Source organism: Mobula hypostoma, chromosome 14, assembly GCF_963921235.1.
Source record: "Mobula hypostoma chromosome 14, sMobHyp1.1, whole genome shotgun sequence".
Taxonomy (NCBI): Eukaryota; Metazoa; Chordata; class Chondrichthyes; order Myliobatiformes; family Myliobatidae; genus Mobula; species Mobula hypostoma.
The window spans coordinates 55,355,659-55,370,324 of record NC_086110.1 but is presented as its reverse complement, the minus strand read 5'-3'; the positions used below and the strand labels follow the sequence as shown (position 1 = coordinate 55,370,324).

Here is a 14,666-nt window from a genome sequence, read left to right as displayed (position 1 = left end):
AAGGTGAAAATAAAATAAATAAGATGACAGAAAAGGCATTCAGCATGCTTGCCTTCATCAATTAGAGCACTGAGTGTACAAATCAAGTCATGTTGCAACTGTATTAAACTTTGGTTGTATAATTCTGGTTGCACCAGAAGAAGAATGTGAACGATTTGGTGTGGGTACAGAAGAGGTTCACCAGGATGTTGCCTGGATTAGAGAGCATTAGCATCAAGGAAACGTTGGACAGACTTGGGTTGCTTCCTCTGGAGTATCAGAGCCTGAGAGGTGATTTAGAAACATAGAAACATAGAAAATAGGTGCAGGAGTAGGCCATTCGGCCCTTCGAGCCTGCACCGCCATTTATTATGATCATGGCTGATCATCCAACTCAGAACCCAGCCTTCCCTCCATACCCCCTGACCCCTGTAGCCACAAGGGCCATATCTAACTTCCTTTTAAACATAGCTAATGAACTGGCCTCAACAGTTTGCTGTGGCAGAGAATTCCACAGATTCACCACTCTCTGTGTGAAGAAGTTTTTCCTAACCTCGGTCCTAAAAGGCTTCCCCTCTATCCTCAAACTGTGACCCCTCGTTCTAGACCTCCCCAACATCGGGAACAATCTTCCTGCATCTAGCCTGTCCAATCCCTTTAGGATCTTATACGTTTCAATCAGATCCCCCCTCAATCTTCTAAATTCCAACGAGTACAAGCCCAGTTCATCCAGTCTTTCTTCATATGAAAGACCTGCCATCCCAGGAATCAATCTGGTGAACCTTCTTTGTACTCCCTCTATGGCAAAGATGTCTTTCCTCAGATTAGGGGACCAAAACTGCACACAATACTCCAGGTGTGGTCTCACCAAGGCCTTGTACAACTGCAGTAGTACCTCCCTGCTCCTGTACTCGAATCCTCTCGCTATAAATGCCAGCATACCGTTCGCCTTTTTCACCAAAGTTGATCAAAGTTTGATCAAAGTTTATACATCTGTGAGAAAGTATACAGTCAGACTCTTTTTCCTCAGAGTGGAATGTTAAATACTAAAGGGTACAGCATTAAGAAAGGGGAGAAAATATAAAGGAGGTGTGTAGGCTAAGCATTGGTTTAAAAAAAAACAGACTGGTATGTGCTTGGAACATATTGGTGGCGGGGCGGTGGGGAAGATGAAAGCAGATCCACTAGTGACATTTAAGAGGCATTTAGACAGGCATATGAACTTGCAGGGAATGCAGGGGTACAAATTATGTGCAAATGGGTGACACAAGTTTCATTTGGCATCATAGTTGGCACAGTGTAGGATGAAGAGCCTATTCCTATGCTACACTGTTCTATTTATATTGTAAAAGTGTGATTTAAGTCCGCTTAGAACTTTCACTTGATTGCTCTGGGCAATCTGCTGCACAAGACAATCTCCCATTTCATGCTTTAATTTTTTCTCTTGTATGTTGCTGTGGTTCAGGCAACAATTAGCACTTTGGGGTGTGGCTATTCACTGGAGTTTAGAAGTATGAGGGGGATCTTATTGAAACCCCAGACAAAAAGGCCTTGACAGACTGGACATGGAGAGGATATCTCCTGTCGTGGGGGAGTCTACTACCAGAGGGCACACCCTCAGGATAGAAGGACAACCCTTTAGAATAGAAATGAGGAAGCATTTCTTTAGCCAGGGGGTGGTGAATTAGTGCAATTTATTGCCTCAGATGGCTGTGGAGGCCAAGTCACTGGATATATTTAAGGCAGAGGTTGATAGTTCTAATTAGTAAGAGCATCAAAGACCACAGGGAGAAGGCAGGAGAATAGGTTTGAGAGGGATAGTATATCAGCCATGATGGAATGGTGGAGCAGACTCCATGGGCTCAAAGGGCCAATTCTACCCTTACACCTTATGGTCTTATAGTCTAAGTCAACGTCTGCTCAGTTGTGAAATCAACATTCATGGTTGAACTCTTCTCTTTACTTGCCCTGAGTTAAGGTTGAGATATTAAGATACTAGAAATCTGTATGACTGAATAATGCTATTAGTGTTTCACTCTGAGAAGCTGCTACTCCTTTTAAAAAGATCTCAGAAATATTATTTATGAGACAGAAGTAAAACTAAGGCTTTAACTTTACTTCATTCAACTTACCGATTATTATAAATGAGAACAGTGATAATTGCTTCCCTAGCTTATCCATGCTTCTTTGTAAAGGGGTTTTTGGTGACTAGACAAGAAGAGAAAAAAAAATAATAATTCACAGATTAAAAGTCTATACACTTCCACTGTTTGCTATTTCAAATTCTTCACATTACTTTATTCTCTGACAGTATAATGGCAGGTCCCTGGAGAAAAGTGCAACTTACAAGTACATAGTTGTCTCTCTGGAAGTTGCGACATAGTTAGGGAGGGTGCTGAAGGAGGTGTTTGGCATGTGTTCCTTCAGTAGCACAGGTATTAGACAAGAATTGGGACATCATTTTACAACCATACAAGCAGTTGGTGAAATCACACTTGGGACATTCAATAACAATCAGTAACATCTTTGAGAAAGGCCAGACAGACTGACAAAAGCCATTCTGAATGTAGTGGACTGTCTGTATTGTGAAAGTTCCGTGACTGTCCACTGCCACGTTTTGTCCCCCGCTGAATATTGTGCCCAGGGTCACACTAGAATAAAGAGCACTATCCACAGGCAGAGGGCAGCAAGCTTTGGGCAATGTGCTCTAGGGTGAGGGGTAAACATTAGGATCAACATACACTGGACAAATATAAACAAAAATAACTAAAAGCAGAAGTGTTGAATAACAAGCTAACAAACACATACCTCCTCAGTTCGCATCATTTTGAAAACTTCTCCAAACTCAGAATTTTCACCAGTTGCAATCACAATGCCCTGGATACAATGCAAGTAAAAAATAAATATATATAGAGCCATACAGTATATATTGATTTACCACAGAATTCATCGATATAGGTCAACCATAAAATTGGTTCTAACAATTTTTTTCTTCTTTGCCTTCAAATCTGGTACGTTAAAAGATGCTTAAAAGTATGTGTATACATGTATATTTTATAAATACACACCTTCACTGGTTAGGAATATAGTAAAGGTCTCCCATGGTAAGTTTGGCATAAAGTAATGAGTAATATGTCAATCAGGCATGTCTCACTCATTCTCTCCCTTTGTCTGTCTCCATCTGTCATTCACCTGCTGCAGTCTTCCATTTCCTACCTGGCACACCTTGCTTGTATTCTTTCACCCCTCAATTGTCCTCGGATTCTGGTCTCACCACTCACCTTTTCCTTTTTGTACTGGCCAACTCCCAATTTCACTCTCAGTTCTGATGCAGAATTGACTCAAAACATCAATTATTCTGTTCCCTCTCCTCCCACAGATGCTGATCAACCTGATAAATTCCTCAAACAGATTATTTGCTATTCCAGATTCCAACATCTGCGTTCTCTTGACTTGAAACAAATCAATAAACCACTACAATTATGAAAGTAGTTGTAAAGGTATGGATAAAAGAAAGCCAAAAGAAAAAAACAAATGTTTGAAATTTTTGTTCTGACAGAAAAATCCAGTTTATGTAACTAAAGTCTCTGAGTCATTCAGTTATTTATCTACAGAACTTTCAGTGATAAATATGATCAGAAAATATTATAAATACTCAGCAGGTCAGGCAGCATCCATGGAAACAGAAGCAAATTTAATGCTTCAGATGGCAGACCCTTCATCAGAACTGGAATTAGAGATACACAGAAAGTGGCTGGTGATGATGGTAGGCCCAAATTCAGAGCAGAAAGCAAGGTCAGTAATAAAAGGCAGAACAATTCAATGACAAAATTGGAAAACTGTGAGTGGTGGCCTGTAGGAAGCAAGAATGCACAATGATTACCTGAAATAAGTAAATTAATTTACTGGAAATATGGAATAAAATACATGGATCCTAAAATATCTGATATTATTGAACATGAATGTTACTGAAACCAATGCAAAAGAACAAAGTTAATCCATCTGTATGTTTGGCATTTGGCTCATATACTTTATACCAAGCTTATCAAGGGAGATCTTTATTAGGAGGAGCAAAAATACTAAACTCTATCATTGAATATTCCTGTGGTTCAAAGACTTCTCAGAATTTAACACTAACAGTGCTATGACTTACTCTTATGGTCCATTCCTCCATGCAGCCTTAGAAAGGTGCATTAAATGTATATTCTGCATTACCAGCTTGGCATATGTGCATTTCTAGAGGCTAGTCTGAATGTAATGAAGAGTTTGAGTATAAGCGAGCGCACTTCCTCAAAATAAAAATATGGAATTAACAGGAACAGATGAAAGAAGAGTTTATTAGCCTAATATTGCATGATATAAGCTAACGTTGCTTGCATAGATCCATTTACCAGCACTATGAAATAGCAGTTTAATAAAGAAGGTACCTTTCCTTTTCCATATTGTACTAGGGTTCCCATGAATGCAATATTTTGAGGAGAAGTTGAATCACCAGATTCGGGCAAGGCTGTGGTACTTTTATTATTAGCTTCTGACTCTCCTGTGTAACTTGACTCATCAATCAGTAAATCAATAGCCTAATTCAAAAACAATAAACCAATTAGTTGTAACATGCAGTTGGAAATAAAATACATTACTTACAAAAACCGATAGGTGATTGCTATTAGTCAGTAGCAAAATTCTAGTACATGAGTGGATATTCAAACCATAGTGAATGAGCAAATGTAAAACTGAATTGCACTTTATACCTGAGCAAATTTCCTATAAATACATTTAAGGTAAAACAAGTAATGTATTTTTTTTACGTAACACAAATTCATTTGGGATGATCTGGTGTGAATCAAGTCTATGTAAATTCTTTTTTTAATATATTTACTTCTACATGGCAAGATTTTGCTGACCATAGCAATCAGCTGACGGGAGGTTGCTGAAATACAGATGTTGGGACCTTCCCTCCTGTGAGTTCTAAAGCAGATTTTAAAGGTTGGGGAAATTCCTCACTGAAAAAATTCTTTAAACACTAGAAATTTTTGGCTGGGGCAGGGAGAAACTTAGAAATGCACTTGGTGAAACGGATCTTAAAACTCCCTGTTCTAATATAGCTTCTTACTAATATACTGTAAACACTGTCTAACAGGCCCATTAAGCTTAATGGTCAACCAAGAGAAAACAATATTTTATGCTTTATCTTAAGTGAAAGCTGTAAAAAAAAAGAAAGCAAATAAAAAGAACGGTGTTTGTTGCGATAAGCTCAGTAGATGGATACAATTAGTTGATGCCAATTCTGAATGCATCATGGAAAACTAAAGGTAATTTATGCTCACAGTCACATTTATGACACCCGAAGACAACGATATGTGTTGAATGTTTTTGGAACAAAGTGATGCTTCTGTAGCAGTCATGTGTGTTGACTCTTCCTCAATATCTGCTTCAACATCTATTCAAAAGCAAATATTGTAAAAGTCTTGCATCTGCTCCCAAATCACATCCTGAAATGCATGAGTGAGAAGCATGTGCTACATCAAGGATAATAAATGTGTGAAAACACACTTCTCTAGAAATACCACTCTCTTGTCCTCACACCCTGTTGGAGAATGTCACTAGCGGTCAGAATCAGAATCAGGTTTAATGACACTGCATATGTTGTGAAACTTAACTTTGCGGCAGCAGTACAATGCAATACATGCTAAATACAGAAAAAAACTGAATTCCAGTAAGTACGTATATATTAAATAGGCAAGTTAAAATAAGTTCAAAGGTTTCAGAGGTACATTTAATGCCAGAGAAATGTATACAATATACATCCTGAAATTCTTTTTCTTCGCAAACATCCACAAAAATAGAGGAGTGCCCCAAAGAATGAATGACAGTTAAATGCTAGAACCCCAAAGACCCCCTCAGCTGCCCCCTCCCACGCATAAGCAGCAGCAAAGCAACAATCCCCCTCCCCCACCAGCAAAAAAAAAAGCATCGGTGCCCTCCACCGAGCACTCAAGCGTGCAGCAAAGCATCAATAAAGACACAGACTTGCAGTACCCCAAAGACTACTCGTTCACCCAGTAATGCGACATACCACAGGTTCTCTCCCCCTAATAAGGGGGAAAGAGGTGTCCCCATTTCACAGTGAGAGGGGAGACATAGACATAAGTAGTGCAAAAACAGAAGTAAATTTTTTTTAAAAAGTAGTGAGGCAGTGTTCATAGGTTCAGTGTCCATTTAGAAATCGGATGGCAGAGGGAGAAGAAGTTGTTCCTGAATCATTGATAGTGTGCCTTCAAGCTTCTGTACCTCCTTCCTGACAGTAACAATGAGAAAAGGGCACATCCTGGGTGGCGGGGGACCTTAATGTTGGATGCCACCTTTCTGAGGCACCACTCCTTGTAGATGTCTTGGATTCTACGGAGGCTGATACCCATGATGGAGCTGACTAATTTTTTTTTACAACTTTCTGAAACTTATTTCGACCCTGTGCAGTAGACCACTTCCCGCCCACCCCATACCAGATGGTGATGCAGCCAATCAGAATACTGTCCATGGTACATTTGTAGAAGTTTTTAGGTGACAAACCAAATCTCCTCAAACTCCTAATGAAATATAGCTGCTGTCTTGCCTTCTTTATAGCTGCATTAATATGTTGTGACCAGGTTGGGTCCTCAGAGATATTGACACCCAGGAACTTGAAATTGCTCACTCTCTCCACTTCTTTACAGTTCTTTACACCAATAATTCTCCAGAGCTCTGTGCAGTTTTCCGGAGTTCTGATTTGCTATTCATCATTACTTTTAAGAATAGATAGAACTGAACAGGAATTCCAAATTACAGACCGGTTCTTCAATTTGCGAATGGTAAGAAAAATGAGAGCTGAAATGCAGAGAGGTTGTTTTCCTTTCAGAGATATCTACAGTTAGGGATGTAATTTCAGAATGTGGGTTACCCATTTAAAATGCAGATGAGGAAGAATTTCTTCTCTAGGTTATGGTGACTCTTTGGAATTCTCTACTGCATGGAGCAGTGGAGACTGGATTACTGTACATATTTAAGGCAGCAAGAGACAAATCTTTGATCAGGTTATGGAGAACAGGCAGGAATAAGCATCTGACGGCAAGATCAGATCTGTCATATTCTACCTGAATGGCAGAAAGATGCAAGGGCTCACAATCTCCAACATTTTGATTTTAACATCAAATGAACAAACCTCCATCAGTCTCATATCTGCGGGGACTCGATCACCAATGGAGATGCACACTGTGTCACCCAGCACAAGTTCCCTTGCTGGTATGTGTTCCACTTTGCCTTCACGGATGCTGTGAATGAGAGGACAATCACAGCAATATGAGCAGCCACTCTTCTCAGATATAGAACTTTGAAAATAACTGAAAGCGCAATTTTAACTGCTATTTTGTTCCTATTTTTGGCAGGTTATGGCCAGGAACAGCCTTGCTAGTGCTCCTAACCATCATTTCACCGTACTGTCTGAAAACCATAACCCCCTTTTGTGGAGGTACCTATCATGGATTAAAAACTGCAATTACAGTATTCAAATATCTCTTAAAAAATGTTTCTTTGCAATATTTCCTGAACTGTCCGAGATATCTGAAGGTGACACTTACCAGTTACATTCTGGAGGAATTAATTTACCAAGCTCTTGTACAGATTTTTCAGAATGGTACTCCTGAAAAAAAAAACATTTCTAAACAAAATTTTGATGTACTATGTCATTAATTTCATAAAGAATGACATTAAACTAACAGTTTACCTGCACAAAGGCAACTGTAACCACGATTACTATAGCCTGTAAAAAGGAAAAATATAAAATTAAGGTTGTAAATGATGTAATTGCAGTTTCACAAATTATACATAACTTCTGACTTTTAAAACATTTTATACATTAAAAGGGCCAGCGCACAAAAGTAAACACAAAATAATCTGCAGATGCTGTTATCAAAGGAACACTCACAATGCTCTGGAGGAACTCAGCAGGTCAGTCAGCATCAGTTGAAAAGATTAGTCAACGTTTCGGGCCGAAACCCTTCGTCAGGACTGAAGGAAGAACTTTGGGGAGGGTTTGAAGAACGCTGGTAGTTGGAAAAAAACAGTAATTTGAAAGACAAAGGGGTGGGGGAGGAGAAGCAGGGAGGTGATTGGCAGGGGAACAATGCAAAGTAGTAGAAGGAGGCAGAACTATGAGGGAGGTGATGTGAAATAGGGATAGAGGGAGGGAGGGGGAGGGAATTACCGGAAGTTGGAGAATTCTATGTTCATACCAAGGGGCTGGAGACTACCTAGATGGTATATGAGGTGTTGCTCCTCCAACCTGAGTTTAGCCTCATCATGGTAGTAGAGGAGGCCATGTATGGACATATCTGAATGGGAGCAGGAAGCAGAGTTGAAGTGGGTGGCTACCGGGAGATCCTGTCTGTTGTGGCGGACGGAGTGGAGGTGCTCAACGAAGCGGTCCCCCAATCTGCGTCGGGTTTCACCGATGTAGAGGAGGCCGCACCGGGAGCACCGGATGCAATAGATGACCCCAACAGATTCGTAAGTGAAGTGTTGCCTCACCTGGAAGGACTGTTTAATACTGAGGACTTGCACTCCAGAACTACCTCTGCCCCAAGCTGTTTCAATACCATGTCAACACTGCCCTCTGCCCTTCAGCGTGGAAAACAGCCCAGCATTGTGATGTTCACATGAGGCCTTCGTTGGTTAGAGTTGACCACGGATATTGCATCCTCGCTGTCTCAATATACAAGCCTGGGTAGTACATTATGGAGAGCAAGCTTTTGCCCATGTAGCAAGCTCCCCCTCTCCACACAACTGATGGCAGAGACCAATATAGTTTGGGTCCAGTAGCATCACAGGAGTTGCAAACAGTATTGAACTCAATGTAGGACTGCTTTAGGGTCTGGATTTTTCCCTTGGGGTTTATTCCCGAACACCTGCCATGCTGTTCATTACCAGGAATCTGAGATCTAGCATAGACCTCCTGAAACCAGACCTACGGATGGCAGTGCAGAATAAACAGTTCAGCTGGTTGACAAGTAAAGCAGCAAAGAGCTTCATGATTGGACAGGAAGTCATAGGGCATGATTACAGAAGACAAGTAGACACCTGGTAGGATAGCTACAAGAACTGGACCAGTGATGTACACAGTGGATGCTGGAGATCATACATGGAGATGTCACATGGACCAGCTACTGGACTTGTGACTGAAGAACACACTGACTAAATTGCATCTGACAAGATGGGACACATTACAGCCACCGGACTTGCCCCTCAGTGATGATCATGTCACTGACAGCAACATGACAATGGTAACTGAAAGCGTTGTCTTTGGCAAGACACCTGCCAAAAGTGATGCCACTCCGTGGGTCCAGAGGCGCGATCATGAATGAAACAGAGCGCCACTCAGAAGACTGAACCTTTAGAACTGTGAAGTTAGTTGTGGACTGTTACTGTGAAAGCGTGTTTATTTGGAATATGGGTTGTGAAAGGGAAATTGAATGTTTTGTATATATACAGTTTTATTTTGCATTTATCTAAAGGGGGAGGAAGTATAATGTCTGGGTCTATTTCTTTTAGAGTAATGCCTCCCCTGAGCACTATGTATTGATCTGTTGTCTATACGTGTACATTGTTTTCTCTCTCTCTCTCTCTCTCTCTCACACTGTAATGTGAATACACCAGTTAAAGCCATCTCCCACATGCGTGCTTTTATTTAATTGATATGTAGTTGTGCACAGACACAACAATAACAGCATATTGATAGGATGTAGAGAAGTGGCAAATGGAGTTCTGTGCAGAAAATTGCGAAGCAACTTTGGAAGATTGAATTTGAAGACAGAGTACAAGGTTAAGGGCAGGATATGTAGCAGTATAGAAGAACCTTTGGGTCCAAGCCAATAGATCCCTCAAAGTTGTCTTGCTAGTTGATCAGGTGATTATGAAATCATATGGTATGCTGGCCGTTGTTAGTTGGGGGAATGAGTTCAAGAGCTATGAGATAACTTTGCAGCTTTATAAAAGTCTGGTTAGACCACACTTAAAATATTGTGTTCATATTTGGTTGCCTCCTTATGAGAAGGATGAAAACTTTACAGAGAGTGCAGAGGAATGCTGCCTGAATTAGAGCACATTACTTAAGAGCAAAGGTTGAGCAACTGGAGCTTTTTCCTTTGGAGTGACGGAGAAGGACGGGCAACTTGATAGAGGTGTATATAATTATGAGAAGCATAGAAAGAGTGCACAGCTCGTGCCTTTATCCCACTGTCAATGGTCAATTCCGGAGAACATCAGCACAAGGTAAGTTGAGAAAAGTTTAAAAGAGATATCAGGAGGTAGTTTAAAAAAAAAAGTGATGGGTGCCTGGAACACACTGCTGGGTGCGGTGGTGGAGAAATGGTTCCCAGTCTGGGATCCTTGCTTAATCGTATTGGTCCATGGCGTAAAAAAGGTTGGGAACCCCTTTGGCAGAGGTCGATACAATAGAGACATTTAAAAGATGCATGGATGCAAGAAAAAAAAAATGGAGGGTTATGGGTTGCGTAGGAAGAAATGGTTAGATTGATCATGGTATAGTTTTATATAAGTCAGCACAACATCATGGGTAGATGGACCCATACTTTGTTGTTCTGTGTTCTCTCTCCTTATTAATGACTATGTACAACTAGAGAAAATCTAATCAGCTGTTCTTGACCTGCAGCCATATTACGATTGTTAACCTCCAGTATCTACATAAAGGGGCCACAACTGAACAGAAATTCAACTGGACCAGCTATCTGAACATATCTTCAGCCAATTCCCCAACTCCGATTCAACGTCACAGTTGTACAAGAGAATATATTTACTATTAATTGAATGATATATAATTTTACATACCACTGTTATGCTCACTGCATCTTCAATCTCTTTCATGATGAGGCTAATAACAGCTGATGCCAAGAGCAACAGAATAAGGGGATCCTTGAACTAGAGTTGAAAAAAATAATAGGACTAAATTTATTACATATGAATATAATAAAATCCCATCTTATTATAATTGTCTACAATTTGCATATACTTGATTCCAATGACATGCATTCAAAGCTGTCAAAGATCAGTTAAACAACTTAAAAACAAATAAAACATCTGAATTATGTAAAACACTTAAATAAATCAAATGTTAAAGCAGACATAATTAAGTATAATAAAACACTTCAACTTACAATTCTTTGTTGCAGCTGATCCTATTCATTCAAGTGAATGGGTTCATGGACCTTCAGCATGAACCGACAGAGGTTTAGTTGGCAGATACTACATCCAGTCCCAGAGAAATGGGTAAGCTTATGCTCCACCACGTGGAATCCGGTAGTGGAGCATAGCTGGGTAATTGGTGGCACAAACAAAAGTAAGTGCCTATAGATCTGCTCTGAAAATGGTTCACTTTTTCTTGTGACCAACAATTTAATGAACAATGCATCAGTTTTGTGTTAGAGAAGCAAAACATGTCTCAGTTCAGGAAAATATGCAGAATTTAAGAACCAAGGTTTTATAAAATGGATTAAGATCTTAGTTAAACACTCAACTTCTAACTGTGCAATACGAAATCAATACACAAAACTAATAGTTTCTAATTCCTTTATGCCTATGCTTGACTAAGTATACACACATACACACACACACCTGATAACAGATAACAGATTATGACGAAAGCAAATCAATTTTTACTGCTCCTTGGTCTAACTACAGCACTGTGCAACTGGATGTTGGACTTCCTAAACAACAGACCTTAGAGAGTCACGATGCACAACCATTCTTCCTTCCCCATCATCTTCATCACTGGTGCCTCTTAGGGCAGTGTGCTGAGCTCATTGCTGTACACTCTGCTTACGTATGACTGCATCTGAACCATCACATCATCAAGCTTACTGATGACACGATAGTGGTAAGGCTCATTACCAACAGTGGCGAGGTGGTCTACAAAGAGATAGTAGAAGAACTTGTCACCTAGTGCCAGGCAAATAACCTCTTCCTCCATGTCAACAAGATTAACGAGATGGTTATTGACTTCTGGAGAAGTCACTCCACTTACACCCTTCTTTACATTGGCGGCACAGCAGTAGAAACTGTAAGTAGTTTCAAACTCCTAGGAGTGTACATTTCACAAAACCTCTCTTGGTCCTAGAATATACCTTACACAATCAAGAATGCTCACCAATGCCTTTACGTTCCGAGGAAGCTGAAGAGAGCTGGGCTTTATGCATCCATACTCACGTCATTCTAGAGACGTGCGGTAAAGAGCATCCGAACAAGCTGCATCACTGCTTGGTACAGAAACTGCACTGTGGAAGATAGGAAGGCTCTACAATGGGTAGTCCATAAGACCATAAGACAAAGGAGCAGAAGTCGGCCATTTGGCCCATCAAGTCTGCTCCGCCATTTTATCATGAGCTGATTCATTCTCCCATTTAGTCCCACTCCCCTGCCTTCTCACCATAACCTTTGATGCCCTGGCTACTCAGATACCTATCAATCTCTGCCTTAAATATTCCCAATGACTTGGCCTCCACTGCTGCCCGTGGCAACAAATTCCATAGATTAACCAAATTGGTCAAACATATCGGTCAAATTGATCTAACACATAACTAGGACCAGCCTACTCGCCATTACGAATATATGTACAGAAAGATGCTGGACAAGAGCCAGCAACATCATGAAGGATCCCACACATCCTGTTCATGGACTGTTTGTGCATAGTATTCATGCAATGGGGTGTTAATTGCATTTATGCACATGCAGACATCTCAGGTCAATTGGATGCTTCCTGGCCTGTGATTTACTCTAAAATGCAACTCCAGGAAGACCATTGTTCCAACCTATGTTTTAAATTCAATCTACATCCATGTTCAGATCTGAAGACTTTGCTATTGAAATTAATATTTGCTACATTGCACATCTCCAGAATATGCCCTAATACATAACAATCATCTTAGGACCACTATACTCAAAAACATTTACTTTCCCCAAGCAGTCAGACTGATCAAAACCTCCACCAACCAACTCCAGCACTACTTTATTATTTCCCATCATGCAGCTTATGTACAGCTGAGCATCACTTTATGGACATATAATTAATCTATGTATATAAGCTATCTAATGTATTTATGTTTATGTTGTGTTTTTATTATTATTATGTTATTTACTTTTGTCGGTGGGTGTGGGGAGGTTATGCTGCATCAGGTCCAGAGCTATAATTACTTCATTCTTCTGAAACTTGTGTGAAGGAAATAGCACTAAACAACTTTGACAAAAAGTTTAAATTGATTCATCCATGAATCTGATTGACAACATTGCTGGTAGATGTACAGATTTTCTAAACCAGAGATATTTATTTACAAAAAGTTTGATGTAGAATATCAGATGAAACAGAGGCATGCTTTTTAAAATGAAAAATCTATTTATCCATGGTAAGCCCAACTATTCAAATCCCTTTCTTGTCAATGTTACCACTCAATAGTCATAGTCATACTTTATTGACCGTGGGGGAAATTGGTTTTCGTTACAGTTGCACCATAAATAATAAATAGTAATAAAACCATAAATAGTTAAATAGTAATATGTAAATATGTAAATTGTGCCAGGGAATAAGTCCAGGACCAGCCTATTGGCTCAGGGTGCCTGACCCTCCAAGGGAGGAGTTGTAAAGTTTGATGGCCACAGGCAGGAATGACTTCCTATGACGCTCTGTGTTGCATCTTGGTGGAATGAGTCTCTGGCTGAATGTACTCCTGTGCCCAACCAGTACATTATGTAGTGGATGGGAGACATTGTCTAAGATGGCTTTCAACTTGGACAGCATCCTCTTTTCAGACACCACCGTCAGAGTGTCCAGTTCCATCTCCACAACATCACTGGCCTTACGAATGAGTTTGTTGATTCTGTTGGTGTCTGCTATCCTCAGCCTGCTGCCCCAGCACACAACAGCAAACATGATTGCACTGGCCACCACAGACTCGTAGAACATCCTCAGCATCGTCCGGCAGATGTTAAAGGACCTCAGTCTCCTCAGGAAATACAGACGGCTCTGACCCTTCTTGTAGACAGCCTCAGTGTTCTTTGACAAGCCCAGTTTATTGTCAATTTGTATCCCCAGGTATTTGTAATCCTCTACCATGTCCACACTGACCCCTGAATGGAAACAGGGGTCACCGGTACCTTAGCTCTCCTCAGGTCTACCACCAGCTCCTTAGTCGTTTTCACATTAAGCTGCAGATAATTCTGCTCACACTGTGTGACAAAGTTTCCTACCGTAGCCCTGTACTCAGCCTCATCTCCCCTGCTGATGCATCCAACTATGGCAGAGTCATCAGAAAACTTCTGAAGATGACAAGGTGTAATTGTAATTGAAGTCCGAGGTGTAATTGGTGAAGAGAAAGGGAGACAAGACAGTCCCCTGTGGAGCCCCAGTGCTGCTGATCACACTGTTGGACACACAGTGTTGCAAGCACACATACTGTGGTCTGCCAGTCAGGTAATCAACAATCCATGATACCAGGGAAGCATCCACCTGCATCGCTGTCAGCTTCTCTTATTGCCAGCATATGAAACATACCAGAACTAATTATGAATTGGTGCTAAGCATATGACACAGGACAATACCATTACAGAAAACATAATGGTAACCAACTATTTACAATAATAGTGCAAACAGC

The 14,666-nt window shown here is 40.5% G+C and overlaps 1 protein-coding gene across 5 annotated transcripts in view; it reads right to left on the bottom strand.

The window, feature by feature from the left end:
• Positions 1–14,666, bottom strand: part of LOC134356302 (calcium-transporting ATPase type 2C member 2-like) — a 73,464-nt gene that overhangs the window by 41,591 nt on the left and 17,207 nt on the right. For all 5 annotated transcript variants that reach the window (XM_063067153.1, XM_063067156.1, XM_063067155.1 and 2 more), the window contains exons 4-10: positions 10,855–10,944; positions 7,736–7,771; positions 7,590–7,651; positions 7,175–7,283; positions 4,407–4,556; positions 2,788–2,856; positions 2,112–2,187 (exon numbers count right to left, since the gene is read on the bottom strand). In XM_063067153.1, coding sequence (XP_062923223.1) covers positions 2,112–2,187; positions 2,788–2,856; positions 4,407–4,556; positions 7,175–7,283; positions 7,590–7,651; positions 7,736–7,771; positions 10,855–10,944 — 592 coding nt within the window. The remainder of the gene's footprint in view (positions 1–2,111; positions 2,188–2,787; positions 2,857–4,406; positions 4,557–7,174; positions 7,284–7,589; positions 7,652–7,735; positions 7,772–10,854; positions 10,945–14,666) is intronic.